The 16,131-nt window shown below is 41.0% G+C and overlaps 1 protein-coding gene across 4 annotated transcripts in view; it reads right to left on the reverse strand.

Annotated features, from left to right (window-relative positions):
- The window catches only part of adgrb3 (adhesion G protein-coupled receptor B3), a 224,876-nt gene extending 209,317 nt beyond the window's left edge, over nt 1–15,559 (reverse strand). For all 4 annotated transcript variants that reach the window (XM_066662037.1, XM_066662039.1, XM_066662038.1 and 1 more), the window contains exons 1-2: nt 15,100–15,559; nt 12,448–13,216 (exon numbers count right to left, since the gene is read on the reverse strand). In XM_066662037.1, coding sequence (XP_066518134.1) covers nt 12,448–13,201 — 754 coding nt within the window. In that variant the 5' untranslated portion in view covers nt 13,202–13,216; nt 15,100–15,559. The remainder of the gene's footprint in view (nt 1–12,447; nt 13,217–15,099) is intronic.
- Between the last annotated feature and the right edge of the window lie 572 nt (nt 15,560–16,131).

Here is a 16,131-nt window from a genome sequence, read left to right on the forward strand (position 1 = left end):
GCAGGAAAACACAGAAGACAACTATGCCAGCTTTAATAGAAACAAAATAATCTTTTACAGATACGCAGTAAAGAAAGATATGAAACATCCTGGGATCTGGTGCTCATAAAATGTGAGTGACATCCTAATTTCTGCACCCCAACACGAGCAATTTTGCCTCAGTTGCAATACTTGTCAAAGAAGGCGACTGCAGCGAGGAATCCGAGATAAAATGGCACATGTGGATTACCCAGGTACAGTATTTAACTGTCTGACATTTCAAACCCCGACCTGTTCCCTTTCATTCGGCCTTATCCCGCACCTCCGACATGCAATAAGCCTATGGCTGACAGGCAGGCATATGCAGCGTTTTAGAGAAGATGAAAAACACCTTGTGAAATCGCTGGCTGGTTTTTACTGTGCCCAGTACTTACGCAGCCAGTCATGGTTTATTACAAAATGTCACGACACACTGTGAGAAAACATTCAATATTTGATATCCGGCATGATGATTAAACACTCAGATAGCGTGTCATAGATCATCCGTGTCATTTTATTTATGCGCCCAGGAACTTGTGCCAGTCTGAGCCTGACTCTCTACCGTCTCTATCGCGTTCGACCAGGACACCAAGAAGTAATAGGTCAAAATGACCTCAGTCTAAGAAAGGCTTAATGGAACAGGGCTATCTCACACCCGCTCAAGCAATATGTTAAGTGGCCATTTTGGTTTCATAGGACGGCACTTCTAATTGTACCGCCCTGGACACCACTGTAATGGTAAACGGAAACCACTCACGGAGCTCTCAGATATGGCCACAGTACTGGGCAAAAGTAAGGGACCGTCCTTCATTTTTTCCCCCAGGCAAAACAGCCATCAATTACAGTAATTTACTGGCTAGTAGGAGCATTACTTTCACTGTAATTTACTGTGCCATTCTAAGAGTATATAACAGTGAAATAATTTCACGCTGTGGTTTCACAGGGACAAGGACTACAACTATACAGTGATATAGCTTTAACCAGAGGCACACACTCAGTAATAAGCTGTGCAGCTCTATATTTGTGCATTGCAGTACATTTTTACTGTTGGAATTATACAGTGTAATAAAATTACTATAGCTATAGAGTGTAATATTACTATTGCTATAGAGAATGCAGGGAATTCTGGAATAGATACCTTTTACATTATATTATTTATACAAAAACTGTTAGACAAATGAACATCAGCTCCCAGAATTTATAGCAAGCTTCAACATCATACTGTAATCTAAGTAATCTAAGTAGTATTTAAAGCTTATGTCTTTTAGAGATCTAGATTTGAAATCCACATATTTATATCCTTCCTATGAGATAACTGACCTGGTTCAATTGTGGGGAAAGGAAATAGCAATAAAATAAAATTATATATATATATATATATATATATATATATATATATATATATATATATATATATATATATACATTGACTTTCAAAAAAACACGCTTTCGAATCAGTGTCTCCAAAAATATGCAGTTTTTCACTGTTATGAATTTTAGGATGCCTTTTTCCCCCACTCATACAGTCAAGGTGGACAGTAAATAAAACATTTTAGGAAGTTTTGCCAAGCTTAATCTTAAAAAGAACCATGTGGCTCAGCAGCTGAGGCTGAATTATTCAGGGGCCAGCAAGTTGACTTAAAGGCTCAACGAACGCTCAAGATGCAGGCTCAAATCAACCGCAAAATTGGAGGGAAAAAAAAAAGAGCTTCGTGTGCTCGTAGTGGGACTGCGGTCACACCGCCAATAACAACAGATGAGCGAAAACACCCACAGGATCAGCCACGGCTCCTCATCGGCCTCCGTTCACTTCCAATTCTGTTGATTCTGCTGGTGTGCTGAGCTTTCCTTTTGGAAGCAGACTCTGCGACCATTTCCAGGCTGAGTCCAATCAAGACCAACCAATTTTCCTGTGACTAATGACAGCGGCCATTTTGACGAGGGGAGTAAAACAACCATATGGCCATTAACCAGTCGGGGGACCTCCCATGAAATCTAGGCTGAGATGAGACTGGCAGACATTTCTGGGGAATGTCAGCGATAGAGGCACGGGTATCAGCCTCGCAAACAAGGCTTGAATGTGGGGGGGAAAAAATGTAGAGGAACAATCATAAAGCATCATAAGCAAATATTTAACAAAAACACTGAGGCATAACTAGAGTCCTGGGAACTCCTGGATGGTTAGAGAGATTGAAACACAACAGTGGTTGGAAAGCGACCTGACAGTGCCACAGAGTTTATTAAAAAACAACAACAACAAATTTACATATTTTTCGCCATTTTTGAAAATTAACTTAAAATTCCCCACAATGTTTTTTTGTTTTTTTTTTTAAACAAAACCATGATTGAATTTTATTAAGCACATGATCATGGATGGATGTCTGGACCTAAAGCTATTTGTCTATTCCCTGGTCAAACGATCTATTTTAATATATGTAGATATAGGCACTAGTTGTTTGTTTGCACATTTATTAATTTACCTAAAGGCATGTGTAATTCACACTGTACCTTTTGTGTGGAGCCCACAGATTTATGCTGATAATCAACAGCCATATTTTGACCTGCGTTGACTCTGTAAACACTTTAGGTCACACTAGCACCAATTACCATGCAAGACTTCTGCTTAAGGCTGTGCTTGGCTAATCTATCTCATTCATGTTTGCCTGGGTAACATATTTGTGAGTTCAGAACTCCAATTGTAATCTGAGGATCCAAATTTTTTATTTAATTTTTTTCTCCCAACACCAGCCCAATCCTGAAGAAAGATTTATTGTTTGTTTGTTTCTCTGTTCATCTTTTTCTTGCCCTTTCTGTCTTTAAAGGCAACGTCTACATTTGTGGGGAGCTGCAGTTCTCTCTGGTCTGTTTATGTTCAGAAGCTCCATGTCCTTTAACATGGAACAGTTTGTACGTGACAGAAGTTGACCATTTCTTCAAGTTTTTACTGTTTGAAGCACTTTCTGTCTACGTTTACTTTCATGCAGTTAGCAACCTCACAAATTTAAAGGATTTTAAATTTAAAATCCTACCTAAATAATCTGAAATATCCAAAACAAGTCAATAATACCTAACTATTCAGCAGGAATAAAGCAGTAATCAAGCAAAATATATTCCCATGCTTTTCAGTGTTTGGAGGTCTCTAGAGGGAGGAAGCCAAGCCTGTTTGACTGAGACTTTTTTTTTTACATGGTTAATGACAACTGGGCTTCGTAAACACATTAGACCTGTTTCCAGAGTGCAATTAGAGAGTACAGCTATTAAATGGTGAGAAAACATCTGAATTTCATAAGTTTTTTTTTTTTGATAACAGTTCCCTAATTGTTAATGTCGCTTAATGGTATTTCATGTAAGTAATTTTCATTGCCAGTTTCACAGCCCATGTTGTGATGCCAAAGCTGAATGGCTGTGTAATGAGGCTTAATAATAATGATAATTATAATAATAATAATAATAAGAAGAAGAATATGTTTGGACTTGTCATTAAGAGTTTCTTACATGTAATAATACCTGATACTAGATTTTTAAATATCAGACATTGTAGCTTGAAATATCAATATGTCTTCTATGTAATGTGGACAGAATTTTAAAACTCTAGCAGCACTGCTGTGTCTGATACACTCATACCAAAACAACACACACTAACACCACCACCACGTCAGTGGTGCACCACTGCAGTGCGGAGAATGATCCAGTACCCAAGTCATACCTGCTCTGTCATGGTCCTGAACATGGAAACGAAAAAAAAAGAAAGGGCACAGCAATGTAGGCAGAACAACAAATGGACTACAGTCCAGAACTATAAAGAGCTCCTGTATGATCAGTGGGGCTGAAAAAATGGACAGTGAACATAGAAATAGGGAGGGAGTAGGCAGTAGGTTCTATTGTCAGGCGTTCTCTTCTGAGACCTGTTCAGTCGAATGTGACGTATTCTCCTTAAACTGTGAGTGTTTAAGTGGCTGAGGATAAAGAAGGACAGCTGATACTTAATATTCATTGAAATATCAGATTGTTTGCCTATGGTCGATGGGCAAAACCTGCAAGCCTCGCAAAAACAAATGGAATCTAGTGCATGACTTTCATTGATATGCTCTTCACAGATAATTCATTTTCCACAGAGGTTTTGCAATCCATTTGCAAATATAATTGTGGCGCATACATTTAAACTGGCCCTCTCCCTTAAGTCTGAGTCATGCATTTAGAAGCAATCTCTACCAAGAAAAAGGGCACTAGTACTGATTACAGTTGGATCCCTCTAGCAGAGCCATAACATTTGACATTTCTGGAAAAAGACGAGAGGAAAGATGGATCCCGGTGCCCTCTCCGATCCGCCAACTGGGAACTAAAATGGCTTCTGAAATGCAGGGAACAATAGGGACGAACATAATGCACCACGACTACACAGGGGCTTGATTGAGATCCAAAGGGAATAAAAGGCCGAATGATGCGAACGAAGACGCGGTGCTAAGGACTTTCTGTTGGCCGGTGACACTGTGCAACAGCGCCTTCTTTAAGTCCAGGACATTGGCAGCCTTGTCTCCGGAGATGAACCTTTTAATCTTAACTATCCTTTTAATCTCAACTATAAAACGCTGAATCATGTAGCCACCATTTTAGCCTCCTTCCTGTCGAAGAGCAAATGCTGTCGCACAAAGACTCACAACTTCTGCAGTTTCTGCAGGTCACAGGAGGCTCCCTGTCAGACAGAGCCGGTCCAGATGTTTCTGGGACCCTAAGCCAAATTTTGATAAAGGCCCCTTCTACCTGAACTCTGTTAGCCATTCTGTAACCAGCACTTAAGGTGGAATAGAAAAATGTAACTGCTTATTATCCACCTTGCAGCTTTAATTGTGTCACCTTAAATGGTGCAGTAGTTTTGTCCAGGCACCTGTAACTGCTTCACTGTTTAAGGTGTAACGAAAACCTTTTAAGGTGGAACTGAATCTTCAAAGAACTCAACTAAGCACTTGGTAACTATGCCTTTTTTTTTGGGTGGAATGGAATAGTAAGGAACTTTTAGAGTGCACTTGTGTGTTTTTGTGGAAGTTTATATGAATACTAGAGAGTATAAAAACATCAGCATGTGTTCACTTTTCTGCTTCAAAGTTTGGTTCATGATACTTTGGTTCTGCGATGCTTTTAAGGTCATGGGGAGCAGCTGTGTGCCTAGACTTATTTATTAACAATTCAACCTCGAGAAGAACATTCACAGGTTCACTGCTGTTCCTGCAGCTCAGTCTTGTGGAGCCTTTTTTCCTCTTTTCATATGCTGAAGGATAAGTTTGTTTCATGTTCTGATGATACACTAACCCCAGCTTCATGAGGGGAGGTGACAGGGCCTTAGTTAATTTGCAGGACCCTACGCAGCGTGCCAATTCAACGTAAAGGGGAGTCAGGCTCTGCTGTCTGAGATTTAACCAAGAAAAAGCAAATATAACATGATATACAACGTAGTCTGTCAACTTCAGCTTGAGTTTAATCTGGCAAATCCCCAAACAGCATAAATTATGTACAATAAAAACATGTTTAAAATAGCAACATAGCATTAATTTTCCAGTATAAACTGTAAGCTCCACAGCTGGGCCATGATGTTGTAGCTTATCTAAACTTGTCATGGATAAATGACTAGATAAATATTTCTGACAAAACTCTCAACCACACAGCTTCAGTGTCCTGGGGTCCTGGGTTCAATTCCTACCTTAGCACACAATTTGTGAGGAGTTTGGTGTGTTCTCCCTGTGTCTGTGTGGGTTTCCTCTGGATGCTCCCTTTCCTTCCCATAGTCCGAAAACACATATGTAGGTGTATTGGCTGTGTGACATTGTCTGTAGGTCTAGGTGAGTGTGTGGAATTGTATAGAGGTGTGTTTTTTTTTCTAAATTGTCAACTACCACAAAAATAGAGATGATGGTCCGGTGAATTGATTTTGACCTCCATCTCTTTCAAGTAGGCTAGGGCATGTCAAAAAAAGGCAAGAAATAGCAGCTGTTCTCTGAGAAGAAGGCACCTGCCTTTTTAAATTGCGGTGAAGCAGACAACCCTGTGCTTAGGCAAGGCGACTAAGTGACTCAGCAGAAATGACCTGACAGCTGGAATGCAGCCTACTTCATTAGTATCAGCCATCGTCCCATTCTGCGATGCCCTCTGGAGCTCATGCAAAGAGGACCACTCACGCCAGCGTGCTAGTGCTATCACACAGCGGTCGCTGGTTCCTCTAGCGTAGTCGGGCAGAATTCTTGTTGGGGAAAAAAAAATGGAAAAAAAAAACATTAGGAGAAAAAGAGCAGGCTGCTGGCCAAGGGCAGACGGAAGTAGGGAGGCTTGTAATGAGACAATGCCTCAAGATGTTGCTCTTCTTCTCCAGCCGGGGCTCTGTTAGTCACTAATTTGAAAGACACAATTTAGAGCGGCCGACTTTGAGCTATCACATCAAGTGTCATGGCGCCTGAAGTGGGGATGATAAAGAAAAGAAACAGTAGTCTGGCCAAATCCCTCAAGATGGCCACGGCAACCACACAATAACACACAAATAAATGATTGTGAGGAAAGTTGCATTGCAAGTAGAGCTACGTTAATTGCAAATTCTTAAAGATATGGGTGTACAAATGTTGAAGAAAAAAAAACTTTAATTAATATAGAATATTTACTTTATGGGAAGGGACTTTAAGCTTTAGCACTGTTCTCCACACTGCTCCTTATGTAGAAATGGTTCTTAAACAGTTCTCCCCTGACAATGCTCTATAATGGCTCTTTTGGCACCTTTACATTTTAAGAAAGAAAAGCTCAGAGGTCTATGCTTAATCTCCAAAAGACCAGGGTAGCAGCTGGTCTTCATCCAAACTAAGAAAAAGCACACTTCATACAACAATTCAAGTGTTTGAGACCAACTAATTAAACAAGTGGACTTAGGTGTGCCTCTCTGCTGGATTTGGAAGAAAATCTGAATCCACTAGTGGCCTTCTGTGGTAAGACCTACTGGACCTACAATAAGAAAAAAACAGCCACTCTTAATAATCAACGTTTTAAATTAAGGCAAGAGAATATTTCTGTATGTGATTTCGGACGTTTCTGTTTGTTATTGTGTAGTGTGTAATGACACACACCAACTGTAATTTCTGTGTAAAAAAAAAAAATTATAAAATTTCAATATATATAGAGATATAAGTTTTTTTGTTTCAACAGCTACAGCGTGGGGTGTTGTGTGTTGCTACATTGGCTCAGACATTTTAATGTTGTTTTAATAAAAAAGAAAAACCACCGTTAAACGCTGCCTGCCCAAATAAGGAAAAACAGGATGTACAGAAATGTAATCACTATAGTCACGTTTTATTATTTTTCTCCTAATAATACGCAATCTAAAATAAACACTCTGAATAAACACTCTCAGAAACGATCAGAGTGAATTCCACAATAAAAGCAACTTCAGTAGCATTTAACAAATTGCTAATTAGCGGGTAATTATATATTACTATATATTAACATGTTTTGTATTTTAATGAGTATCTTACAGCATTAATACCATATTATTTCAGCAGATTGTCTGCTGGGGTAATAACTCTAATAGAGTCATTAAATGACTCTTTATTATTTAGAAAAACCTAGGAAGTATATATTTATAATTGCTGTGAAGTGCTACCAAAAATTAGTTTTAATTTATAGTAATAGAAGACATGATGACACACATCAAGCTACAATTCCATGTGATCAAGGACAGTAAAATGTAACATTATGACACTAGGGTGGAGCTTAAACAAGTTAATGCCATAGCCTCCAGATATGTAATCAATGACAGGTTAGGTTCATAGTGAATATGGTTATATGTTGTAAAATAGACACGGATTACCATCTTAAACCATGTTAAATGTGTATGTCCATTAGTACATCAATAACTGAAGTGTCCAAACTATTGTATACGGTTGTATCTACTACAGGTTAATGGATGTTATACATAGTAATGATAATTCTATTCATAAGCTATTTAAAATAATACACGCGGGGGAAACAATCTCAACTGACCACTGCGAATGTAGCATTTTGGGTTAATACTAAAATCAAAATGAATAATATATTACTACAAATGCACAATTCACTGTAATTATATGTGTGCTAAACATGGGCAATCGCCCAAGATCGCTATATTTCTGAGACATTTGGAACTCATCTGAGAACAGACTGGGTAAACTGTTGTGCTCAAACAGCTCTGCAGCAACAAGTAATTTTGGCACTTTGTCTTTTAGCAAACAGTCTTTCTAGACTTGATGTAGCCAAGAAAAGTCATTGGCTTCAACAATGGAGTTTCATGTGAAGAACTTCTGAAGAGTGACTGAGAGCCAGACGTTTGGTTTCCTAAGACTGCAGCTAATAAAGCAAACTGCAAAGAGGTCCACCTACTAAGTTTTTAAATCATAGAGAAAAATGGAGCCAGAAACGAACTACAGACAAAGAGTTTGAGTTCTTTCCCATTAAAATATCCTGCAGGGACATAATATTCTGACTACTAAGACAGAACTATGGGATAACAATAGCACATAATAGTCAATGGCATAGGAGTCAACTGGAAACGACTGGAAGAGTCAAGTTGATATGGTGTTCTTCTGTTGTCTAGTATTTTTCAGCACCTGTGTGACATGTACTTACTTCTGATTCTGAATCAGAATCACTTTATTCAGTGTGTTGCACATACAAGGGCATAACCACCAGGACCACTGCTGCTGTTAAAAAAATGTACTCAAACAAATCTCTAAAATGCTAATCACACAATCAAGCAAACCAGCCAGCTGAAACTTTAGTAAATCAAACCGAAAAAGTAATCAGTCATGCACTCCTGATATCTCAACCCCTTTCTGCACAAGCCAAACATGTAGGTTTTTAACACCTCTGCGTGTTAAACCTTTAGCTTAAACGACAGTCCAGCACATGCATGCTTTTTCTGGCCAAATGCGTCATATTTGCGCCGGATGTACTAAGAGGCTTAGTACATCTGTCCACGAGACTGTAAATGTGTGATGTTCTGTCTAAACCTGTTTCCCAAACTCTGATTTGAGCCCTACCTACACCTGCCCGAGGGATTAGAAAGCTTACAAAGTCAAAGAATACTGACTAAACGTCTAGGACTCTGGAGCAATATTCACAGCCGAACAATACGAATACTCATTCCTTTCTAATCTCTTATAGAATGGAACAGTGTGTGGCTTTCAGTCGCCGCATTGTGCATTCATATTGCTTAATAAAATCAGGCAATCATTAACTCACATTCTATCTACCTGTGTGTTGGTGGCTTGCTTCCAGCTTTTCGTGAATAAGGCTTTAGAAGCTAATATATGTTGGTCTAATTATAGCTACGGCAGAAATGGCTGAACCAAACTGAGTCATCACAATAATCCAAATCAACCTCCCAGAGCTTTACTATAGGTGTATGCGCAAAAAACAGGCAAACCCTACAGTTAATGCTGCAATGGCGTCGTAAATACAAACAAGCGTTGTAGTAATACTGCAGTCAACTAATGCATGCTGGAGTGTGTCTTAATGCGCAGCGCCATCATAATGACCCATTATGCAAGTATAATATGTTTTTTACATTTCAAAACACTTTACTTGTGTATGCCCAGTGAGGCTGAATTTCAAACACTGATGGTATTATAAAGTCTAATCAACCTTTCTTGCCGGCTAGAAGGATATTATAGAGCAAAGAGCAGTGAGCCAGAAAAAAATTGCATTTTCAGGAGCCTTTCAGCATCCTCATTCAAAGGCCATACTCTGTTGCTGTACACAAAGCAGGCATGGGAGGGGGAGGATATCAAAGAAAGCCCTTTATTTTGCTCTTATCAGGGCTGTTTTCTACAGTGACACTGTTGATTCCCCCGTAAGAGAGAGCAGCCGTTACACTCTGATTGCAACAGGAGGGACAGGGCTCTTTTGAACCTGAGAGGCATCCACCGGATATCCAGTTGAGGAAGGGGAAATAAAAACATAGGATTTGTAACTGTCGCACTATAAATAGGCGCACTGAGTGGAATCTTCACAGGGGGGGAAAAAAAAATAAGCTGGTGCTGGTAAGCTTTTCTAAACATGAATGTTGACTGGTTGTGGGTTTATATATATATCGTTTTTTTAGGTCACATTGCAGAAATGCCCTGAAACTTCCTGCCAGAGAGTTTTTATGTAATTGCTGCTGCCAGACTACTGTGCCATATAAAGAACAGCAGCAGGGATGCTTGCTGTTTTTTGTCATTTAGATATTGACATGGCTGTGATTTTGGGATTGCAGGCTGTCATCTAATATCACACATGTCAGAGTTCAGCGTGGATGATGTGGCCCCTATATGACATCACAATGCACGATATGTATAACAGAATATCATTTTACAGATGTTTCAAGTGGTAAAGGACAAATCACAACAGTAATTAGTGCTACAATTAAGCCTAGCTATGAATAACTGGGATGTGGGCAGGCAGTGCGGCATACGTGTAGCCGTAGCATAATACACAATACTCTTTTCACAATATGTACATCACAGTATTACATCACTATGTTACACTTAAAAAGACTAAGACAACCTACGGTTACCATACATTTAATTTAGTCAAGTTCAGACATCCAGGTAAATGTTGTTGTTTAAAATGTTCTCAGTACACACAGGTGTTCCGTATTTTCCCCATACCATAATGTAATTTATCACAATAATGTGAAACTAGAATCACATCGCCTACCCTTACATCCCAGTTGCAATCCTGTTTGAAAGCAGCAGGCTTGATTTGTATTTAGAACCATTATGACACATGTACAAGCCTAGAGTAAGAGGGCCGAGCACAGGCACAACTGATGCTGACACATTTCAGGTCGGAGAGCAAGGAAAGCCTTGTTTGAGAGAGGAGGGATAGGAAAGAAAAAAGCAAAAGCCTGTTTAACTCAACTGAACTCACATAAGTCTAAAGCACAGTGTTGCATTTGATCAGCAAGGCTGGCACTTGTTCCCAAGGGGGCTATTATTTTCAGCTTGTGGAAACGGAATGCCACAGGAGGGTTGCTCCACCACAGAGCGCTCCTCCTCTCTCTCTCTCTCTCTCTCTTTCTCTCCCTATCCCACTCAATCTATCTCTCTTCCTTGCATGAGTGATTCATTATCTTTGAATCACTGTGACGGAATGAAACGACTGTGTCAATGCCGGTTCCCACCCAGTCAGCCCCCCCCCCTGCCCATGAGTTTTCACCTTCTGTTAGATGCTGAGCCATTGCTGTTTTGAAGCACTCTTGAACTGCTCTTCATTATCAAATACAATAGATGCATTCAGGCTCATTTGTGTTCTGTTGGTCACTCCATGCTGGAATCCCTCAAACTGAGAGAGAATTTTCAGGGTGTTCCCCATTTCAAAGCAAATTGGAGTTACCAAGTCAGTTACCGAAATTTGCCACAGTAGGTAACTAAGGAGGGGCAGTTATTGTCGTCTGTTCGTCTCTGCCCTTTTGCTTGTTGTACGTTAAAGTGGTAAGTTGTCCATCTTCATAACGCCACCACAACCAAAGAGAAAATCATATTATCAAATGATCTGACAGACTAAAGTCTGTGTCCTTGCATTGCAAAGGGATAGTTGCGTAATTGTGTGATCTCTATAGAAAGATAAAGTTCAATTGAAGAAAGATCAATTGTTTTCAAAGTGTTTTCTACTGTTAGCCTCACTATGAATTGCCATATAATCGGCAGCCAAAATGGGAGTCTAGGTATGTTTGTGGATTTGCATTACATAGTGAGTGAAGGTGTTAACATGACCTTCTGGCTACATGTAAGTTATAACTTCATTCTTAATGAGTTAAGCTAAAATGCCACCCATACTGAGGATACATTTAATCCACGCCCACTGTTTGGGCTTGATTGTTAAGCCATTATGTAACCTACAGCCGAATTGGAGTCCATGCAGACCATATCCCCATCATATTCATATCTCAAATGAACCAACTACGTGCCATAAAAAAACATATGTATGTCTATGATGTTTTGCAATATTTAAACCATTGTTTTTTTTACCAGTAATTCAAGGTCAATGTCCCAAATAAAATCTTTAGCAGTCAAACATCTTCAGGACTATAAGCTCATTCACGGTGTCTTAAAGCTAAACTCTTAAAAACAAAGAGTCCATTGGAGTGATGCCATCAAAACAAAGGACAAACTCTGTGTCTTTTCAAATACCTAGGTATTCATTAAAAAACCTTACCAAAAAAATTTTGGCCTCAAAAACATCAACAAAACACAAGTGTGCTGTGTGTTTAGAGTGCTGTGAAGTCATTCTTGGCATTAATGCTTTAATGGCCCCTTTCTAATGTTGGGAAGGGTGGAGGGGTACCAGGGGGCATCACCAAACACATATAAATCCCAAACCCTGTTTGGCAGTGTTAAGAGTGCCTAGCTGCGGAAGTTACGCCTTTGGCATACTCACCCTCCTTGGATGGCCGTTTGACTTCGGCACTCAGGTTGCACGCATGCGCGGCACGCAGCTGCGGCGTCAGGCACCCTTCAGTATGGGGGTTTAAAGGCAACACCACATTGTTGAGCATTAACACGCTCTCCGATTCCCCGTCGCCCAAGTGCTGCGGGCAAGTACATTTCGAGTACACAACTCCACATGATTCCACCGTCCCTTTCTCTCCCTTCAAGCAGTTCTCCAGCCATGTACACAGCACCTGACATCCAAACTGACTTGGGCTTGCCTTGTTCAAGACCACAAACTCCACCACAGACTTCTCCTCTTCCTCTGCCTTCTTTGTCACCAATCCGTTGTCGTCGTAGGGGAACACCCGTCGGAGCTGGACAAAGTTTTTGTCGTAATGCAAAAACACATAGATGTTTGTTGTCTCACACAGGTACACGATAGATTCATTGTTCTTGAGCAGCTCATTGATCTTCTCATGAGAAAAGTGATCGAACTGGTAAACCAAAAGCGAGAACTGGGAGCAGCTTAGGTCACGTTTGTACAGTTTCAGGTAGATGCTGTATTTGGTAGGATCTGGGTTCTCCAACGTCCATGTGCAATTTGTGAAGTTCTTGGGAAACATCTCATTCACAGAGTAAGATCCATAAATAACTCCCTTGACCAGTGTGGAACACCAGAAATCTTGGGCACCGGTATATCCAAACATAACCAGGAGATAGGTGGAAAATATATAAATCAACAGATTACGAATAGCCTTCATCCTATGTCATTTGGCCTGCAAGAGAAGAAGAGACATACTAAGGTTTCTACATTATTACATGCCACCTTTGGGTGTGAGAGAGTCAGAGAGAGATGGTGGGGGTGATGGTATGAAAGAATAAGTGAGAAAGACTCATATTTCAGATTCACACACATTTATAACCGTTACGACTAAATTTCAGTAATACTTTGGATTAGCCATTTCAAATTTGCCATTATATCATGGACGAATCCTTTTTTTCCTGAGAGGAAAACACATTTCGGATAAACATTGCCACCTTGTGGTTCCTCACACATCGAGTAGAACAACTTTGGACACCTGCATGTCCGTTACGACTTCAAAAAATAACGTTAAATACAAAAGTATTTGACCTGAGGACTGTATATTATATTATGTATTTTTTTTTACGTTAGCTTAGCATCAGGCTTATACAAAGTGTGAACAGAAGTAGGGTAAAACACGGTCTTCTTGTAAAAACGGGGTACGTCTGAAGTAAAACAGAAGAATCAAATGGTGACATTGTATGTAACGAACCCGTGTAGCATTCGAATACGAATTGTTTACGTGGGAAATAAAGGCATTCTGTGAAGCTATACGTGAGGAGAAATGGCTGAGGCGCAGTTCTGCAGTGTCCGCATCACATTCTGCATGGACAGTCTCGGTCTGCTTTCTGTGACTGAAATTCTGAGGAAAAAGTGGCTCGGTTCCACTCTAACGGTCGTCTAAAAACGCAGAAAAATAATCTCAATCCTCTGGCACAGAGAGGAAAGCGGCAAAATGGTGTCTAATGCCATCGCGTTGTTAGCTGTTTATCGTCATTTCCAGCTTATAAAGTGTAATAAAGGCTTGAGAGGCAGAGTAATGTTTGGCAGCCCCATTTTTTCAAACAAATATTGGAAATAACGGAAAGTTCAGCTGCCAGAATATTTACAATTTTGTGGGTTTGTCGATTTTTTATAAAAAAACAAACAAACTGCAAAAGCGTATGGCAAAAGATTATGAAAGTGAGTGCGTGCGTGCGTGGAGAGAGAGAGAGAGAGAGAGAGAGAGAGAGATGGGGGTGCTCTTCGATGTCCTGATTGCATTAATCCTGCAGGCATTGCAGCTGTGTGCAGAGGCGTTCACATAGCACCGTTAAGGGCGCCTTGAGCTTCACCATTGCCAACATAGAGTCGAACCCAGCACCACTCTTTACACATCTCTCTCTCTCTCTCTCTCTCTGCTGGGCTCCAATGCGCCAGGCCACCACTTTAAGGTGCCATATCAGCCCCCAAAAGCGAAATCAGAAGAGAGAGGGAGTGAAAATAAACCCCTCAACAGAGCCACTTGGTTTAGGACGAGACCCTCCGCGCAGCTGCTGCGGTTCCGCCGCTTTCATTTCGAATATGAACGGATTACAAGCGCGGCTTTATCTCCTCAGCCGTGTGCTCGAACAAAACCACAACTGTGCGTGCCAGCCGGGCTTAGCTTTAAGAAAAATAAAAGAGCGAGGGCTCTTAAAAATATCAGCAACCTCAAACGTAATTCGGAGACCTACAGTCTGCGCCCAAACTCCATTTTCGGGTCATTTTTCCCCCCCACAATTCCCACCTCCTCTCCATTGCCAGCCTCCTAAAATAAATAAATAAACGGATACACAAATAAATAAATAAAGTAACACCCCTAAAACACGACCCTCTTTAAGTTTCCCTTAACACACGGTTACCCCGCGACTCGCCTGAAAAACTGACGTAGCTGCGTTTGCGTGAACCCCCCCCCCAAAAAAAAGACAATGAAGTACCTGTGCAAGTCAGCCTTCGCGGCACTGACGGAGATGCATCAACTTTGATGAATCCGAACACTCCGCTTCTTATTAATTCTAATAACAAATAACAACAATAATATCAACAGCGATTTACCTTACACACCCGGACTCTATGGCTATTTTTCCCACATGCTTGAGCAGCACATCCTTTCTTAGAAAAGCCCAAATGCGAAGGCGCCGTATAAGCCAGTATTTCCCATCGCAGACACGATGCAAATAAGAAGCGAGTCCCCGGCGCAACAAGATCGTCAGTCAGTCAGTCAGCGGTCGAGAAACCGCGCTGCGCTCTTGTGTGGTTCATCTCCTCTTTCCCCGTTCCTTTTTCTCCCTTTCTCCGTTCTTCAGCACCAAGAGAGAGAGAGAACGAGCAGCAAGAGAGAAAGGGGCAAAAAACCAATTCACAGACCAGAAAACACCGACAAAATAAGGATTCTGTGAATAAGACAGTGAAGGTATGTCGCTGGGTCTTCGGTGAGAGTCGTGGTGCGCTCTCTTCGTCTTCCCTGTAGAGATGGTGAAGCAGGGCAGCAGCAGAGCTCGAGCAGCGAGTGTGGAGAGGGAGATGGGAGTCTCTCTCTCTCTCTCTCTCTCTCTCTCTCTCTCTCTCTCTCTCTCTCCGAGCCTCAGCACTGGAGCTGCAATATCACGTCACTGCCACTAAGATAAAGCACGTATGGACGTCTCTCCTGCTGCGTGTCCCTCGCCACTTTCACTCCCCCTTATTTCCCCTCTTTTACCCTCTCTCTCCGTTTTAGCGCGTTAGCACACGCTCCTCGTTTGTATTGGAAATCAAAGCAGGCGACCAGGACGCTCGAGCCGCTCCGAGCCCACACGGACTATACCGAGCTTAAGCATAAAACCGTTGGTGACGGTTTTTTTTGTTGTTGTTGTTGTGTGTGTGTGGATCCCGCGCCTGACGCTTTCTCCTAGGACATTTAAACCTGGATTTTTATAAACGTTTTTGGTCGCCTACAATTTCTTTACAAGGGCGTCTTCGACTCAAGTTTTTCTTCTTTGTGCCCTGTCAGTTTTTGGACTGTTCAGAGCGGTAAGAAGCACTTTTCCCGCCGTTTTCAACGTCTTCGCCTCGAGTTCATTTGCAAACTGTAGCTGAGGCGATCCGAGT

This window comes from Hoplias malabaricus, chromosome 2, assembly GCF_029633855.1.
Source record: "Hoplias malabaricus isolate fHopMal1 chromosome 2, fHopMal1.hap1, whole genome shotgun sequence".
Lineage (NCBI taxonomy): Eukaryota > Metazoa > Chordata > Actinopteri > Characiformes > Erythrinidae > Hoplias > Hoplias malabaricus.